The following is a 20,399-nucleotide window of genomic DNA, read 5'->3' on the forward strand; positions in this document are numbered from 1 at the left end:
CATACGATTGATGAGAACGGGCTGAAGAAAAACTCAGAAAAGGTTAAATCAATTATAGAGGCAGAAAAACCTAGAAATGAGAATCAACTACGATCCTTCATTGGCATGGCCAATTACTACAACAAATTTATACCAAGACTGGCCGAAAAACTATATCCATTGAATAAGTTGCTACAGAAAGGACAGCGATTTGAATGGTCACAAGAATGTGAAAACAGCTTTATCAATGTTAAAAAGCACATAGCTAATGACAACACACTAGCACACTACAATCCAAAACTTCCTCTAATACTCTCAACTGACACATCTCCTTATGGATTGGGAGCAGTAATCTCCCATAAGTTTCCTGATGGATCGGAACAACCCATAGCTTTTGCTTCACGATCTTTGTCAAAAAGTGAAAAACAGTATAGTCAAATAGACAAAGAAGCTACAGCAATTTACTGGGGAGTGAAGAAATTCTTTGCTTATTGCTATGGGCGAAAGTTTGTTCTTCAGACGGACCAAAAACCTCTTGTTTCCATATTCCATCCATCAAAATGCTTACCGGCAATGTCAGCTACAGACTCGATTATTGAACTACTCCTGCTGGGTTTGATTACACAATATAGTATAGAAGAACTTCAGACCACTGTAACGCAGATTTCTTGTCTCGTTTCCCAGTTGAACTAACTCAAGATGACGAAGACTTATATTCCAAGTTCCAAATGAATCAAATAGCAGTTCTCCCTCTCACAAAATGTACACTTGCAGAGCATACAAAGAAAGACCCTGCACTAACTACAACAGTTACAGCACTAGAAAATGGAGAAAATCTGGAAAAGATTGGTTTCCGAAATAATGATTTAAGTTTACATAAAGGTTGCATCTTTAGAGGTAGTCGAGTTGTAATACCTAACACATTGCAGAAAGAAGTTCTCAAGGAACTACACATTGGGCATTTAGGCATGTCGAAAATGAAGGCTATGGCACGAAGTTATGTACAGGGTGTCTATAAAAGAACTCCGGGATTTTAAAAATTAATATCTTAATAACTGTAGAAGATAGCAAAATATAGTTAATTTCTCTGAAACGAGTAGCTCATCAAGTTTTACTCATACCGATTGGGAATGTTTTCATCAACAGTTTGCTGCGCTGCGGAGCGTTGACCTTGAAACAACGTAGTGCGGCTGTCAGTGCTGTCTGGATTGCCGCGCTATGGCAACGCCGCAACAAAATGCTCAGTGCATTATCTGGCTAATAGAAACTAAATCTGTTGTTACGGTACAAATAAACTTTCGGCGTTTACTTTACTTCCAACAAGATGGGGCACCGCCACATTTCAGTTTGCGTGTGCGTGAGGCACTTGACGTTCGACTCGGCAACAGATGGATTGGAAGGGAAGGATCGATTCCATGGCCTCCAAGGAGCCCTGACATGACTCCGTTCGACTTTTTCTTCTGGGGGCACATCAAGAATCTTGTGTATGCAGAGAAAATTCATGATGTTGACCATCTCAGGCAACTAATAATCAATTGTGTGGCAACCGTCCCCCCATACATGCTGGTCAGGACATGGGAAGAGGTGGAATACCGTTACGATGTGTGGTGCCACTAACGGCGCTCATATTGAACTTTATTAAATTGTTAAAAAAACTTGAAAATGTAACCTTTCCAATCATGTATTAAACATGTATATAAGTTTTTTACTTCAGTGTAATATTTTGCCTCAAAACCCCGGAGTTCTTTTATAGACACCCTGTATATTGGAAAAACTTGGATACTGATATAGAGAACTTGGTTAATAACTGTGACAAATGCAAACAGAAAAGAAATGAACCCTCTAAATTGAACCACCACCCTTGGGAAGAACCCACAGCTCCATGGCATCGCTTACATTTGGATTTTTGTGGACCCGTGAATGGAAATTATTTTTTAATAATTATTGACGCCAATACAAAATGGTTGGAGGTTATACATACAAAAAACACTTCTTCAGATTGGTGCATTTGAAATTTAAGTCACTTATTCACAACTTTTGGACTACCAGTAAATGATAGTAACAGACAACGGCTCCCAATTTACAAGTGCACTTTTTCAAAGGTTTTTAAGCAATAATGGAATTTGCCATAGGACTTGTGCACCTTTTCACCCTTCAAGCAATGGCCAAGCAGAACGATTCGTCCAAACTGTTAAGAAATCATTGGCTGCCATGAGCGAAGAAAAGGGAGACTTGCAGCATAAAATAGATCTTCTTGTAACTCAGTTACGCAAAGCTCCAAACTCTACAGGACTCTCCGCTTATGTGTTAATGTTTGGGGGAGATATAAGAACGAAACATAAATGTTATGGCAGATAAAGTAGAATGGAATAAAAAGACTACATCGGAACACACATATCGATGGTTATAAGCACAATAGTTGTATGTCCATTTTGGTAAACTTTCGGAAACCGCAAAATACCCCCGCCGCAGCAAACCTGCCGACTAAGCGAATTTCCATTTGTCTGAATTGATTTTCAGTTAAATATATTTTAATAACATTATATTTAACGAGTACCTAGGTTTGCTGCTACAAGGAAACTAATAAAGTGTGTTTTTGAGTAAAATATTGATAGCTTAGTACAAAATAAATAAATTTGCCAAGTTTGATCAAAATATATTCATAAACAAGCAAACTACAACATTTGACAATATTCTCCATAAGAATAACCAGTGTTGGGGAAGCTACTTTTAAAATGTAGCTAGCTACAACTACTGCTACACTTCCAAAAAAGTAGCTTAGCTACAGCTACAGCTACAGTTCCTATAAAGTAGCTAGCTACAACTACAGCTACATTGAAATGTAGCTATAGCTACAATTTTAGCTACTTTTCCAAAGACGTTACTTTTTATTCCACGCACATTAGGTAAATGTAAAATTAATTGCAACTAAATTTTTACTGAACAAACATTAAAATAATGTCAGTATTGTATCTAACATTAATTGGAAAACAAATTATTCCTAGATTGTATTTAATTTTTTGGCATTATAAACCTAACATTACAACAACAGAACCAAATAGTTCGGTGTCCCATCATATTTAGTACTTATTTTTAAATATTGCATTATTTTTAAGCATCTTAAATGTCAATTTCATTAAGTTCAAAGGACATACAACCAAACTATATTTTAAAAGCTCATTTTATTTCTTTAATATAGATTCATTTATAGATGTCTTATATCAACAATTAAGACCAATAAAACTGTAAAACGATTATTTAAAAATACTTTTTTGTGTTACAGAGCCTAGCCTACTGAAACTGGAGTTTATTGCCTTTCTTTTAATGTTAAAAACGACATTGCTATAAACTTTTAAGTGATAAGTTACTTGTACTATGAATAACACTTTTCAATGTCAAGAAATCGTCCTTTATTGTCATTATGCATAGGGCAAATTGTGCTTCAACCTAGTTGGTACAGAAAACAGTATCCAGTAACTTATCCTGAAATTGGCTTTTAATTTAAACATGTTGAAATTTGTAAAGTAAAAATAACATGTAGGCCTACTTGGCTATGTAACAAGTTGGCTATAGTAGGCTTGTTCTTGCTAGGACTAAACAGATAGGATTCCTAATAATTGAACTTGGAACTTGGTATTCGTCTTAAACCATAGCATAGCCTAGGAATTAATAGTCCTATACAAGAGCTGTTACCAGGAGCAAACTATGCTATTTTTTCAATGTAAGTTTCATGTTATATGGAGATTTTTTCGTTACAATTATCATTTAGTCTATACATATCTTAAATCACATCAGGTAATTTCCTCTTTGTTAATTTAGTAAACCTTTGAAAAATCTTCGTAATCTAACCAAGGAAGGGCTTGTGATGATGAACCACAATCAACAGCTGAAGCAAAGGTTAATAGACCAGCTTTCTCATTATTTTAAGGTTTAGTGTTGGTTTCCATTAAAATCCAAGTTGAAACACTATCGGTATAATAAACAAACTAAATTGATTACTAATTTCCCTGTCAATCACTTGCAAGCATTCAATAGCTTCTCTTGTCACCGGTAACGTTTAAACGTCGTCTGCATCTAGCGATTTTATTTTATCTGACAGTAATCATAGAGTAATAAATTAAGGAAATGAGAGCCAAAAATGTGGATAACACTCATTTAATGGCCTCCATGTCCACACAACGTTGTAATAGGGAATGAAACGGCTGCAACCAGCTGTATGAAGCCAAGAAAGTAAGGCCTAATTTTTTTTTTTAAATCTCAGTTTGAAAGAGATTGTTCACGTAAGGTTGAGGTTATGATAAAAATCACTATCTCAAACAATGTTAATGTAGCGAGAAAAGTAGCTAAAATTCCGCTACAACTACTTTAAAAATGTAGCTAGCTACAGTTAAAGCTACAAAATCTTAAAAGTAGCGTAGCTACAGCTAACGCTACAAAAAAAGTAGCGCGCTACTGTAGCGTCGCTACTTGTAGCGCGCTACTTCCCAACACTGAGAATAACATGGGTGTAAAATTTTCTCCGTTACTAATATTCTAACAAAAATACTTGTATATACTAAATTATTTGTTTTTTTAAGCTCTTTAAAAAGGTCTAAAGAGAAATTGGGAAATTTTGTGTTTTGAGGGTCAAAAGTGAGAAAAACCAATTTTTACCCCATGAAACCCCCCGTAAAGCCCCGTTCCCATGTTCCGATCGTGCTGGTTCGCGAACTCATTCAAGTTTATCCCGCTTTACACCTTTAAACCAAATTTCATCAAAATCGGACAAAAATTACTCAAGTTATCGCGTTCACGGACATATATATATATATATATATATATATAAAAGTCTATATATATATATACATATATAAAAATTTGAACGAATAGTGTTTTTGGCCTCTGGGGACATCAAAATGAAAAAGTAAATCGGTCCCGGGTCTAGGTCTTACCGTGCCACCTACGGTAATAGCTACTTCCCTATAGGGAAATTCGCTAAAAGGATCAATACACCCGCCGCAGCAAACCTGCAGACTAAGCGAATTTCAACTTGTCTGATTACATTTTTACTCAAATATTTCCATAAATAAGACATATTTATTCCCTATTTAAATAACATTAAATTTAACAAGTGCTTAGGTTTGCTGCTACGGGGAAGGTAAAAAGTGTTTTTTGACCATACGTGAATAGTATGGGATGAAATAAATAAATTTGCCAAATTTTATCAATATATATCCATAAACAAGTAAACTACAACAATTTTTATTTTCTCCATAAGAATAACATAGGAATTTTAAATTAAACTATTTTTGAATTTTCTCTGTGACCGTTAGGCATACAACAGCGCTTCAATATACTAAATTATTTCTTTTTTTAAGCTCTACAAAACTGTTTAGAAATAAATTGCAAAACTTTTTGTTTTTAGGGTAAAAAATGGGAAAAAACATTTTTACCCCATAAAACCCCCCATAAACCCCTGTTCCCATGGTCCGATTATGCTGGATCGCGAACTCGTTCGAATAAACGTAGGTTTACACGTTTGTACCAAATTTCATCAAAATCGTATCATTTTTGCTCGAGTTATCGCGCTAACGGACACATATATATATATATATATAAATATATTTATAAATATATATATAAATATATATATATATATGAATTTGAACGGATGGTGTTTTTGGCCTCTAGGGACCTCAAAATGAAAAAAAAACCGGTCCCGCGTCCAGGTCTTACCATGAGTACTACGGTAATAGCTTATTCCCTATATGGGAAATTCGCTAAAAAAACAAAGTTTGTATTATGGGGGAACTTTAAACTAAAACTGTTAAATGTTTGAAATGAATAAATTTTATTGGCCACATTTATTAAAAATGCATCTACATAAATAGTTTTATCTTTATTCAAGCCACAAACAAATAATTTGTAAATCAAACCATGTTGGACATACTATATGTGTGCACTTCTGAACGAGCAGATTTATGGACATGCTACGAGTGTGCAATACAAAAACTGCCCCTAGATGGTTTTAGTAAGGAATAAAAAATTTAAACAACTGTTATCATGGGCGCCCTCTGGCTAAAAAAATTAGAAATAAATTTAATACACATAATGTTCTGTGATCACTTGGGTTTTAAGGAATTTATAAAGGTACCATATGTTCAAAATGGTCATGTCTAAAAAATGTTTTAAATTGATGTTTAAATCAAATAAGTAGTTGACTCACAGATGTAAACATCTTTTATACTTTGTATACTTTCATACTTTAACAAAACTATTCAGAAAACAAAACATCAACTTTCTTGGCTGTTATCTAGGCTTTATTCAACTATAATTTTTTTTTCTTTATAATTGTTTGGTTAATTTTTAATGTTGGCATAAAAAACAATGACTCCCTCAGGTGACCGTCCTTGATGCACAATGTACTATTTTGTTTTGGTTGGTTTTATGTGTTACAAAATAGCGTAAAAATATGTTTTAAAACGCTATATTTTTAGATTTTTTCCCGGGGAAGGCCCCGAACCCCTGGAGGTTCGTTAGACGTATATATTGCACCACCCTGTTCCAAATCCTGCGGGCGCCCATGACTGTTATTGTCGTACATTGTTGACTACTTTTATTTTTAACATTTTAAAAATAAAATTACTTGGCCTACCAGCTATTAGAAACTTAACACAAATAGGCCTAAACAAAACATTAAACAAAGCACGAAATAAATCAGGTAGTGCCTTTTGTAAAATGGTACCTATACAGTACAAACTGTATTTTGTTGAGTCAGTCTTTATGGGGTTCATTCAACAGTGCTGTCCTTTAGACACATTACTTTATTTTCTTATGAAGTTTTAATTTCTTTTATTTTTGGGTTTTTTTTAGCCTCCTTGGTTTTCTTGGTCTCTTTACATTACTTTTTCTGGTTTCTTGCCCTATAACATCTCTTCTACTGCGTCTTCCTTCTTTCTTTTTGGTAACTTCAGTGAGAGGCTCGTTTCCTTCTTCTTCCTCAATGACGTAAAGTACAATATCTCTTGCCGATCCCGAACTAGGGATTTCAGTGACAAAACGCGTGAATGCTTCTGGGATTACACCCACTTTAAGTAGGTACATCAAATCCTTTTTCTTGGCACTGGAAACCGGAATAGGCTCGGTGTACTTCAGACTGAGAAGTTGTTGTTCCCAGATAAATGGCGTCTCGGAGTCCATTCGTACATCAAGAGTCAAAAACTCTATTTCCTTGTTAAGTTTGTACTTGTATAGAATTTCAAAGGGGTTGCTTTTTGAAACTCGAACTACTTTACCTTTAGCCAATTCACGGATTCTTTTTTGGTGTTATGTTCTGTTGTGCACAGATGCTGTGTGTCCTAAACCTAACCTGATTGTAAAATAAAATGTGGACATACTATAAGAGTGCACTTCAGATCATCAGATTGTTGGACATACTACAAGATGAAAAACAAATACTAGATATAGTAGGCCTTGTATTTTCAGAATGGATTGAGTAAAATAATGTATCTTTCAAGTTTGAATCCAATTATCATACAATACTAGGGTACAAGTTATTGTTTATGATTAGCCTATTTAGTTTTATTTGGTTAAACGAGGTTTTAAATGGCTTAAATAACAAGAAACAAATTGTAAACAAAACACAACATTTACAGTGCACCGGACAGAACTAACAATAAAATTGGCTTTAGCTGTTCCATAAGGATGGGAAATCTACTAAGGGAGTATGTTTTATCTATGGCTATACAGGGTGTCCCGTAACTCTCTGGACATATGTATATAGCGTTATTCCTTAGGTCAAGACAAACACATTTCACCATAGGAAAATGGGTCTGTGGTGCCTAGTTTTCCGTCTGTCTGTAATTATATATTATCTATTATAATTATGTATATTAATCATCCCACTGTAGAGTATATTAAATATGGTTGCCTGAATATGTATAGGATAGCATCATAGATAACAAACACAAGTAGACTTCTCATCCCATTGTAAATTTTGAAAATCGTTTTTCGTGTCTAGTTCATGTACACTAAAATGGATGGTATATTTTTTGGGTGTAAAATGGATGGATGTACACTATAATGGATGGTATATTTTTTGGCGCTAGTGTCGACAAAATTTTGTAAAGCAGTTAATGTATATTGTTGAAAAATAGTTTCAATTTACCAACAATTATTTCTTTTAATGAACTTCAAAATCAGAGTGCTTTATTGGCCTGATTAAAACAAATTTTAAAGCTTTAACTAAGAAAGACCTTTTACCAGCTAAGGAATGTATTTCAATTTTCTTCAATATCACCCCTCAATAACACCCTTGAGCTAGGAAATATTTGGATGCTCAAGATTTGCCTGTATTACAAATATTACCAATTATTTTTATCAAATCTTACCTTGCCACTACCAATAATTTGACCGAGATTACAAGAGACAGCACCAAGGAAGTCATGCTCTTCCAGATTAGGACTTGATGAATCTACATCATAGATTTCAAATCTTAAAGGTTGTTGTTCTTCAAATCGATATGCCAGATGAATTTTGGCAGCAAAGTCTGGATCATGAGAGTTAGATATTACTTCAGTCCTGTGATATTCTACCCATCTGTTTTCTCCAAATGGTCTAATGTAAGTAACACACATTGGGTCAGATTTAGAAAGAACATCCTTGCCAGTCAATTGCCTGAAAAAAATTACATATTAATGTTGTACAATGAACATTTTGATCGTCAGAATATAAGCCACACCCCACCCCACGCCTCAAAACTTGAGAAGAGATCTGAACTCTCTGAGGTTGCAGCTTGTGCCATGCACAGTTTTTAGTAGTTACATGTTTAGTGCTGACATGTACTGGCATGCCGCGTACTGGCATCAATGGTGAACAGAATGGCTGTAGCTGACATGTACGCTTCGCTGTGTGTTTCGACAATTTTTAAAATTATAATCCCCACGCTGCATGCGAGACAAGGTCAGTGATAAGGTTTAAGATCACAAGAAACATATCCGATGCCGACACCCAGCATCAGATGACAGAAGGTTATGGCCCTAATGTAATGATTTAGGGTGAAGTGGAGTTTGTGATAGGAGTGTAGAAATAGCCATGAAAACCTTTTTCCTTTGGACATTTTCACAACCATTTTTAAACTGCCCATTTCGTTTTTTTAACTCAACCCATTTCTGCATTTTACACTCACTCATTGCATTAGGATCATTACAAACTTCAGTTATCTGGCAACAAATGTCTGCAGCCGATATGTTTCTTGCAGTTAAAAAACATATCACTGACCTTAGCTTACATGCGGAATGCTTTGCAGAAAAAATTTCTATAAGTTAGCGCTATCTACACTCACCCGTTGCAGTTCCGTCAGTAGCTCTGCAGGCGTTTGTCAGTCAATTTCTTCAGATTTCTTTTCACCGTTATTTTTAGATTTTTCGGACGCCTGACGGACGTGTTTGAGGTTATAAAATAGTAATTTTTTTATTTAAATGATCAATTTTATTTAATTAATGTTTGTAACAATCAACAAGACAAACGATGAAAATTTGATAGAATATTGTGTTTTAATTAAACATTTTTGACTTTAAAAACATTGTAAATAAAGTGACGGAAGAGTGACCCCAACCAAATGACTGACAGTTTGACAGAGAAATTGCGGATGCATTGTTTTAGTGTTAAAAATCAAAAGTAGTGATGATATACGTGGTGCATTATAAGAAGATTTATGTGATTTTGAAGGGCTGGTTGATGATCCTGAAGAAGTAGGTAGTGATATTGATGTAAATTATCAGCCAGATTCCTAGCTATGGTTAGGCTATGCATTCTTCGCTAAACACTATGTACCGAAATCTGTTTTTTGCCCATAACTTATTTATTTGCAAATCTACTTCCTTATATTATTATATATTTGTAATCCTCATAAAATTTAGAACAAAGTGGCGATTTTCAAATATGTATAGGCCTATAATTTATACAATTTCATTGAGCGCAAACTTATTTTTTTTTTGAAAATTTTCCAAAATATTTTTTTTTACCTAAAAACTTTTTTTGAAACAAATGTTCCCTATGTTTTATGTATAATATTGAAGCCCATGAATTTCCAAACAAAATGGTATATAGAACAGTATAATTAACATTGTTTTCAAGCTTCTCAGATCCGTTTTAATAAAACCTTGCAAATGAGCAAAAAATAGGCAGACATTAAGGCCAAAACAAGGGACACTCGGAGGGTTAAATAGAAAAAACAAAATTTGTGAGTAATACATTACTCATTGGTTTGTTATGAAATGGCCGTGAGTAACAAAATCATCATTGGGACAATAAGGATAGACAATGTAGAATGATAACATGTTGAAATTAAAGAAAATAACTACTGTTGATACAGGAAAGAATAATTGTATTTAGACATTTTTCTATGTTCACATCTACCTATAAACTCATATTATTTGTTTATATGACAAAGCTGCATTGATAATAATAGCACAGCTGAAAAAAAACATAGAGGAAAATTATTGAAATGACAGATAATTACATATCTTAACATAACAAAAATGATCAGTGGCGTCATTTCACCAAATCCTTGGGGGGGGCAAACACCGGGGGGTATGGGGGGTAAAAATTTGGCAGTTTTGAAACAAAAAAAAGAGGGGTTTAAGCTTATTTTAATTGTCAAAAGCACTTCAAATAAAAGAAAAATTATGAGTAAAATTTATTTAAATTTAGGCAGAAAGTTAATGTAACTTAGAATTATTGACAACAGACAGAAACACAATAATTTTATGTTGGTAAGTGAGTCATCTAAGAAACGTGATCAATAGTTCCATGATGTAGGTATTAATATTATGTTTGTTATTAGATTCATGACCAATTTCTCTTGTACATCATTTAGCAATGAATACGGTTGTTCATAGCCTATAGTTTATAACAGTTTATTTAGGATTTTAAATAAAATACAAGTATTTAAGATCTTAAAAGCGAATAAAATTTTATCACCAATAAAATAATTTTATACAAAAGTACAAAAGGTTCTATTTAACTACAGGGCGTTTATAAAAGAATCATCAGGTTTTAAAACATTTTATTGATGTTAATGTTAAACAAATTTGGATATAAAATATACTAACAGAAATGAGAACTCTTAAATTTTTCATAGATACCCCTATAAGTGCTCAATGTGTCGTCCATTAGTCGTGGAGCAAGTTTCCAATCTATGCTGTAAATTGTCCCATACACCGGCTAGCATCGCAAGGTTGATTGATTCTACAGCATTGCGAATGCGTTCATGGAGATCTTGGAAGTGTTTGAGGCATTGGAGGTATATAAACTTTGTCTTTTACATAGCCCCATGGAAAAAAATCACACACCAAAAGATAAGGAGATCTAGGGGGGAATTTCAAGTCATTATCGTTACATCTGCCAATCCACCTCAGTTTCTAAGAAAACTCTTGGGCGACCCCTGCTTTTACGTTTAAATACACTTCCAGAGTTCTTAAACTGGCGATACCACCTTAAAATGCTTTGGTGTACAGGAGGAGTCCGTCTAAAATGCCTCCGAAACTCACGCAGGACGTTAATTAAAAATTAACTTGAGTCATAATGAAAAACCAGAATGTTTTTTTCTTGAATTGTTGTTATCATTTTGAAAATGATGCAAACACGTCCATGAAAAAACTAAGGATGATTATTGAACAGCTGATTATAAAACTTGGAAAATGTTTTTTAAGCACATGTTTCAAATATTAATGTGGGACAAGAATTGGGTGAGCTACATGCCATTAAAACCTGATGATTATTTTATAAACGCCTTGTATATTAAATTGGTAGTCTACAATGTTCAAAATAAATTACGTAAAATGTATGTACACATGTATAATTTTAATCTATATAAATAAAATTAGAGTTTTGTCTGTACATTGCTCAGAATAATAAATTGTAGGTAATTTTTACGTTTTATACATTAAACAAACCGAAACAAGTCTCATCTAAATTTCTGTCTGTCTTCGTGTCTGTTACGGCCCAAGAGCCATTTTACGCGGCCTTCTCCTGAAAAACTAGAGTACCTATCAAGATCCAAATAATTTCAATGTATTCACTGGATTGGCGAGATTGTCTTTAGCCATTAAAATATGGCGTCACTACTTTGTATATAAAACGACGGACGTTTAAAAACCCGACTTCGTGCGATTTTTGTCAAGTTTTCTCCCAATGTCCAATGTTCATCACTTAATTAATCATCAATGAAATAACGAACAGCTGTTCGGATCAAGATTATTTTTTCTAGCTGTCACTGATATGTTTACATTAAAGGTTGTTTACAAATACCGCAAACATTTCCGATCACATTTTGAAAGCAAAATCCAAAACCAAGTGAGATTAAAAACTATTTTCCTTACATAAAGGATTTCATTAATCGCAAGTTCAATAATGTGTAAAATGAAATAGAGATTCTATGTGTATAAAATTTCTCTGAAGCTTTGATAACCGGGAAAAAGACCTTGAAACAGTGATGTATAGGGCTGGGAAACTTACGTTTATTAAATTGACAGCGTTTCAATGGCGGTTGTGTAAAGCGTAAAGTGAAAAATCATAACTGCAGTGGGTGATTGTAACAGAGGTTTACGGATGATGCAAAACTCGCTTTTCCAATGTGTCACTTTCGGTTTCTACTGACCCCTATGTGCTACAATCGCTGGACCATACAGCCAATAGGCCAATAAGACTGTATCTTGGGTACATAGGCCTAACCAATTATTCATAACAACCTATTCGACGACGATCCTTGATACCGGTACTTTTCCCTAGAATACATGGCCTAGGTACCTACTTAGGAAATCAAATTAAAAACATTCAAAAACACAACATTGTGTGATTTTTTTCACATTTCCTTCTACAGTAATATTAACTACATATACCAAACATCGTTTAGAGAATACGTCATATTCTAAATAACAAAAAAGCTGTTTGGATGAGATTGTTTGGACCAAACTGTCAATATGTTTTGCTTTTAGCGAATTTCCCATATAGGGAATAAGCTATTACCGTAGTACCGGTACTCATGGTAAGACCTGGACGCGGGACCGATTTTTTTTTTCGTTTTGAGGTCCCTAGAGGCCAAAAACACCATCCGTTCAAATTCATATATATATATATATATATATATATATATATGTGTGTGTCCGTCAGCACGATAACTCGAGCAAAAATGATCCGATTTTGATGAAATTTGGTACAAACGTGTAAACGTACGTTTATTCGAACGAGTTCGCGATCCAGCATGATCGGACCATGGGAACGGGGGTTTACGGGGGGTTTTATGGGGTAAAAATAGGTTTTTCCCATTTTTGACCCAAAAAACGTAAAATTTAGCAATTTCTTTCCAAACCATTATGTAGAGCTTAAAAAAACAAATAATTTAGTATATTGAAGCATTATTATGCGCCTAATGGTTACGGAGAAAATTCCAAAAAATTGTAAATTTAAAATTCCCATGTTATTCTTATGGAGAATAAGTAAACTGTTGTAGTTTGCTTGTTTGTGAACATATTTTGATCAAATTTGGAAAATGTTTTTATTTCTTACTAACTATTCACATTTAAAAAAAAACAGTTTTACCCTCCCTGATGCAGCAAACCTAAGTACTTGTTAAACTAATTCTATTTAAATCAAGAATAAATGTTATATTTTTAAGTAGACATTTCAGTGTAAATCCAATCAGTCAAATGGAAATTCGCTTAGTCTGCAGGTTTGCTGCGGCGGGGGTATTTCTTTATATGTCATAATATTAGGTTTATATATAATAGTTTTGCCAGCACGTCTGAAAATATGCAAACCAACTGCTGTTCTTTATATAATAAGGTTTCAATTGACTACTATAAGATTCCCGTGCGTAGAACGGGCACACAGCTAGTGCTTTAATAATTCATAAAAGTAAATGACAAAACAATGCTTCTAAAAAATCTGAATTATTATGTATATATATAAACTAGAAGTAAGTGATTTATCGTACAATACCAAACAGAAAAAGTAAATGAATAACAAAACTACTGATTTATGTAAACTCAAAATGTGCTATCTAAGACAATAAAACAATAATAATTTTTGTTTCAAATTACTGTACAACAATATACAGACTTTTGTCTGCTGTGCTTTTTAGGATTTGACAGGAGAAAATATTTGTATATTGGCTAGTACGGTACAGCATATTTTTTTCTCTAGCCCAGGATCCAGGGTTGCCCCCCCTGCCCCCCCCCCCCAAATGACGCCCCTGAAAATGATTTTAATAGCCTATTTATAACATAGAATGATTACATATATTGATTATATATTTTAAAAAACAGTCATTATTTCAGTCTTTCAATGAATATTTCCAGTCTCGTAGGTAATTGATTGTGTACTCTTGTTTCCTTCTTCATTTCCTGTGGGAAAAAATCAGTAGGCCTATAAAAATTGCAAATATTTCATAGGTATAATATTATAGATGTCATGAAATATATATGTTTTATCCTAGGAAACAATAAATAAAATATTGGACCATGGGTAACTTATCATCCCAGTGATTATTTTACTACTCATAACTCAAAAATACCCCTTACCGCCCAATGATTATTCTATTCCTCACTAATGTAAAACAAGTGCCCAATGAGTATCTAGTCACGACAAAACCCAACCTTAGTAATCACCTAGCAACATAGGCCTATTTGGCCTTGAATTAAATTGAATATGAAAGAAAGCACTGTAGGTTACCATATGTAATTTTTTGGTAGGCCTAAGTGTTAAATAATGTATACTCACCTTTCCTTAAAAAATTCCAAAATGTGGAAATCTTGAGAGGGGAGAAAACTGTGACCTCTCACTGCAAACTTTTTCATAAAACTAAAATGGTGGCAAGGAGCTATTTCCCAGTGCTGCCAATGATTCAGAAATAATTTTACCAGGATTTTGTGAGTATTACAGATGGGACTGTTTAGTACATAACATAAGGGTGTGAAAGTCGTGATTACTACAGTCATCAGTGGGTAGGAAAGGGTTTTAAGTATTCTGTTCACAAATGATGCCAGTAAGAGGTTAAGTGGCTTCGTTGCAGCGTACGAACGTGAAGTAAGAAGCTATACACAAAACGGCCCATAGGCTACTTACAAAAGTACCTATGAACAAAGTTCATAATTAGGGCCTAACTTGAAACCCTTAGTTTAAAACACTTACAATTTAGGGTCAATCCATTACAAATCATATAAAATGAATATTTTTTGTTGCTTCACATTTTTAATTTTTATGAAACTTTTATAAAATGTTAACTGTATCAATAGAATTGACATGAAAGTGTAAAAAAAAAATTTCTCTCAAAATTTTTTTGGTGGCCATTTTTGTTTGAGCAAAACACACGTTTTTTACAAAAATCTACGTTTACTAAATATTTAATTGCTTTTTTATTTTTTAAGATATCAGGATAAATTAAAAACCAAAATATTCAGCAAGAAATTGGCTTAAAATTGATATAGCCTATAATAAATAAATATGTTGTCTAGCATGTAAAATGCTAAAACGTAAAAAAAAGATTTCAGCAGTGAAAATTTTATTTTCCCTGCAATATTTTCATAAGAAAAAGTAATTACTCACCTTTAATATTTTTTGTTTTTTAAAGTTGGCATATGAGACAGTCTAAATCTCAAGTTTGGGTTATGAAAGTCTTATCCTTTTTTCTTTATAGGTCCAAAAATATGGTGGATTATCCGATTTCCGCCATTTTCGAGATCTTATATCACAAAAGGGACTGAACCAAAATCATTCAATTTCTGCCATAAGTACTTGTAGTTGTTTTAATTATGATGTATAAGTTTGATCACTGAGACTCAACTAGTTTAGAAGATACGCAACATCAAAGTTGGACGAAAATAGCGTAACAAGTAGTGTTAGAACAAGTAATCGACTAAGCTAATCAGTTTATATTTACTTGTTGGGTCAATCCATATCAAGTGATCCAGAAATAAAATAATTGATTGCTTGACCATTTTTAAAATAAATAATATTTTTATCCAAGATACCTCTATCAATTTTGGGTTCAAAAGTGATTTTAATTTTTTATCTCTTTTGTTACTTCTACAGCGGCCATTTTTGTTTTGCGGAACACGCAAATTTTTGCTTATGTAAGGGTTTGCGTTAGCTTGCACAACTCGGTAACCATGAACACTAGAATGATGAAACAAAAAGCATTTTAATCTGGAAGAAACAGCCTGAATATTATGTTCAGTACTTTTTTATTGAAATGTGTATCAAAAACAGTGTTAAACCCATCTCAACATTTCATAAGAAAACTTGACTTGATTTTTTTTTGTGTGTATCAACTCAGTAGAACGGTTTGTATTTCAAATATCAACCATGAGACTTAATTCCTTTAAAAGTTATCATTTTTCAAAAACTGAAATTTTTTGAAAAATTCAAATTTTGAGTCTCAATATCTTTGTTGGGACAAAGTTTAAAAATCTGGCAAGCAGCATTCAAACCTGCCTACCTTTAAGTTGCTCTTCCCATTCTTCAATTTCTTTCGATGTAACTTATATGTATTTTATACCCTTAATTTTTTCAGTGCAGAATTTAAACATTTCTTCTGGGTTCAGTATTTGGTTTTGATACGGTCTTTGCATACTAGCTCGAGTTACTTGTGTTGTTTGTGTTTTGAATATAAAATGGTGGGCCTTTAGGGACATAAGTTTATCAATCAAGCCTTCTATGAACTCCTCACATGGCAAGATACGAGAAGTAACTCAAGCTAGTATGCAAAGACTGTATCAAAACCAAATACTGAAACCAGAAGAAATGTTTAAATTCTGCACTGAAAAAATTACGGGTATAAAATACATATGTTACATCGAAAATAATTGAAGAATGGGAAGAGCAACCCAGGTAGGCAGGTTTGAATGCTGCTTGCCTGTAACAGGTACAAGAAATTTCCCTAGGTTTTTCCCGCTAAGTGACAACCAAATCAGATATTTTCAAACATCAAAATCTACACATATCGAAGACCAGCCAACATCAATACAGTTCACTAACATTTAATCCTTTAACAAAATCAAGACAACATAGCGTGTATTTATGACGAGAAGTAGTGGATTGGCAAAATACAAGACGAGAATGAAGACAACGAGGACGTCCTGGTTCACTTTTTCCATCCATCAGGACCCAACACATCATTTAAACTCTTAACAAATGACACTTTTTGGGTTCCAGTTAAAAGAGTTCTACAGAATATTACTCCATTAGAGTTATCAACCTCATCTGGAAGAAATTAGAATATTTCACAAAAACTGTGCAATGAGATTTCAACTTTATTCAACTCTTTGATTAAATATTGAATCAATACTGTAAGGGAATGTGATCCCTATGACATTTTTTACACTCTGTTTAATGTCTTATCAGAAACGGTTAAACATTTTTAATCCATACGTTTCTTGAAAAAGTGTCAATAATACCAAGATGAACATGAAAGTTTATTGTGTAAGCCTCCATTTAATCTAATAAAGTTTTATTTGTGTGTATATGATTGTAACATAGTAACATACCCTTTCAAAACAAGTAAATATAAACTGACTAGTGGCTTGTAGACATAAGTCCCTAAAAAGCTCAATAATATAAAACAAATTATTCCAATATTTAAACAAACTAAGAAATATATTATCGCTGTGTCAGAATAGATATCTCTGTACGCCATATCTTTTGTGTAAAAAACAGTTTGTTGTTTGTCTTTGTTTGCCTTTGATAATGTTATTTTCAATAAATCATTTGAATAAATAGGCTACATAGCTTTTAACTCTGATAAAGACAACATATTATTGTTTTTGAATAAATGATGGTTTATTAAGGTAGCTTTGGTCTTGTGGTTGATTGTGATAAAAAAGAACTCCCTGATTGGAACTTTGGAAATTGTCTTCGTCAAATAAGAAAAGGCAAATAAAGGTGTTTTGAGGTAAGCTTAGTTTTTTGCCAAACCCGCTAAATTAGCATCCCTACCCAGTTAAAAATTCTAAGTTTATACTTCTTTTGTTAGGGTTTATTAGTGTAAAGTAAAGGCATCCCATTGACCAAACTTAACCCTAGATTTCTTCTGATCGACATAAAAAAACTACAATTATTAGTGAAAGTTTATGTGGTGGTATTCCTCTTAAAGGTGCGCTTGACGTTACATATTCTATCAAATTAGGCCTAATCATTGGCTGATTCTTAACTCTATTGCAAGCAACAGACAGTACCTGTTTAAAATCTCCAAGCATATTGTTTTTCCTCCCATTCGAACTTGTCATAGTACTTACTTAATTAACAAATATATATTTCCTGTACGAACCTATTCTATCTTTATTTCCAGGTTATTTTCTAAAGCCATTGAGGTTATTCCACTTCATACAAAGTATTGATTAAACACTACAATAAATCTCAAATTTAAAAGAAAGAAAGTGTAGAATAAATCTAGAACATATGTTTTGGAATAAAAACAAAGCAGAAGTGTTCCATTTAATCATGAATCGTTAATTATTTAGTCAATGTGGTTATTTAATGTTAAACGTTAAAAATATACAAATTTGAAAAGTTTCACAGTAAAATTATTAATTTCCCCATTCCATAACGTAACTAAAAAGTCTTAATTTTTACAGGTAACGTAATAGGCTACCTGGTTTTATACAGGGTGTCCCGGAACTCTCTACCAATATTTTAGGGCATTGCTCCTGGGTAAGAAACATACCTAAATATCATATTTAAATTGTCCGGAAGTCCTTAGTTACTCACACAGCCGCCATTTTGTTTTTTTCAGTTATTATTTTTTTTCCTAAAGAATTGTTAAACATACGAAATGGAAACTTTGCACAAACCTTTATGACAACCAGACAAAGCTACCAAAAAATTATGAAGATTTTTCAAACTCATAAAACAAAATGGCGGTTATTTAAATTTTTTATAAAATCAACGGTTTTTGAGTTAGGCCTATTTAAGAAACAAAATTTTAAATGGTCGCCATTTTGTTTTATAAGTTTGAAAAATCTTCATAATTTTTTTGTAGCTTTGTCTAGATGTCATAAATGTTTGTGCAAAGTTTCCATTTCGTATGTTTAACCATTCTTTAGAAAAAAAAAAATAATAACTAAAAAAACAAAATGGCGGCTGTGTGAGTAACTAAGGACTTCCGGACAATTTAAATATGATATTTAGGTATGTTTCTTACCCAGGAGCAATGCCCTAAAATATTGGTAGAGAGTTCCGGGACACCCTGTATAGTACGTTGCAGAATTGACTGGCAAATAAGTAATCCAAATTAATGTTATCGTTGCTTATACTGGCTTGATGATAAATCACGATCAGCTGTATTGAAGTAAACAAAAATCAGCAGTAAATGGCTTCTAATGCTTTTCTTATGGAGAACATTTTACGTTATATCTCGTTTTATGGTAACTTTACGGGTATTCTGCTATTTTTCCCGAGTCTCTGGGGTCAAGACCTTTAATTTAAGACATCTCCCACTTTTCTGCGACCTACCAGACGTCCACAATTTTCTGGTTAAAATTTTGTCTTACAGAATTATATATAAGGACTAGCTGACCCGGCGAACTTCGTATCGCCTAAGTTATAGGTTTCCCCTAAGACAGACCGATGGAAAGAAAGTACCGTTACGTTTAATTTTCAAGATGATCTCGTTCGCATTGCTCAATCACGTCCTGGTTGAAGTTCGTTCGCTACGCTCACTCACCTTTGGGTTGGAGCTCGTTCGCTACGCTCACTCACCTTTAGGTTGGAGCTCGTTCGCTGCGCTCACTTGCCTTCAGGTTAGCTCGTTCGCTACGCTAACTCGCCTCCAGGTTGAAGTTCGTTCGCTACGCTCACTCACCTTTTGGTTGCAAATTAGCTGTTGTCATAAATGTAAAAGAAATAATAGTGCTGCACCCTGTTGGTAATCCTTGTAACTTTAATGCTATTGAACATCATAGAACAGAACCAACTTGTTTAATTGAAACAGCTGTTAAGATTCATTAATTCCATTTCTCATTTAAGGTTAACGTGGGAAACTCCAGAGCCACTGGGGCGGAGCCCTTTTAAGAATTTCGAAACGGGAAATAGTTTACGTCCGATTCGCATACCTACAGAATTTACACACCAAATTTCATAACGATCGGTGAAGTCGTTCCGGAGGAGTTTGCAGACAAACACTGTGACACGAGAATTTTATATATTAGATTAGCTTAGTCCACTACTTGTTCTAACGCTACTTGTGTCCAACTTTGATGTTGCATATCTTCTAAACTAGTTGAGTCTCTTTGATCAAACTTATACATCATAATTACAACAACTACAAGTACTTATGACAGAAATTTGATTGGTTTTGGTTCAGTCCCTTTTATGATATAAGATCTCGAAAATGGCGGAAATCGGATAATCCACCATATTTATGGACATATAAAGAAAAAAGGATT

At 33.5% G+C, this 20,399-nt stretch overlaps 1 protein-coding gene across 2 annotated transcripts in view; it reads right to left on the reverse strand.

Annotated features, from left to right (window-relative positions):
* Positions 1-20,399, reverse strand: part of LOC128987634 (copine-8-like) — a 64,425-nt gene that overhangs the window by 40,660 nt on the left and 3,366 nt on the right. For both annotated transcript variants that reach the window (XM_054408586.1, XM_054408585.1), the window contains one exon: positions 8,349-8,634. In XM_054408586.1, coding sequence (XP_054264561.1) covers positions 8,349-8,634 — 286 coding nt within the window. The remainder of the gene's footprint in view (positions 1-8,348; positions 8,635-20,399) is intronic.

Source organism: Macrosteles quadrilineatus, unplaced genomic scaffold (genome assembly GCF_028750875.1).
Source record: "Macrosteles quadrilineatus isolate MER2022 unplaced genomic scaffold, UCM_ALF_1.0 Scaffold_2__2_contigs__length_208266976, whole genome shotgun sequence".
NCBI lineage: Eukaryota > Metazoa > Arthropoda > Insecta > Hemiptera > Cicadellidae > Macrosteles > Macrosteles quadrilineatus.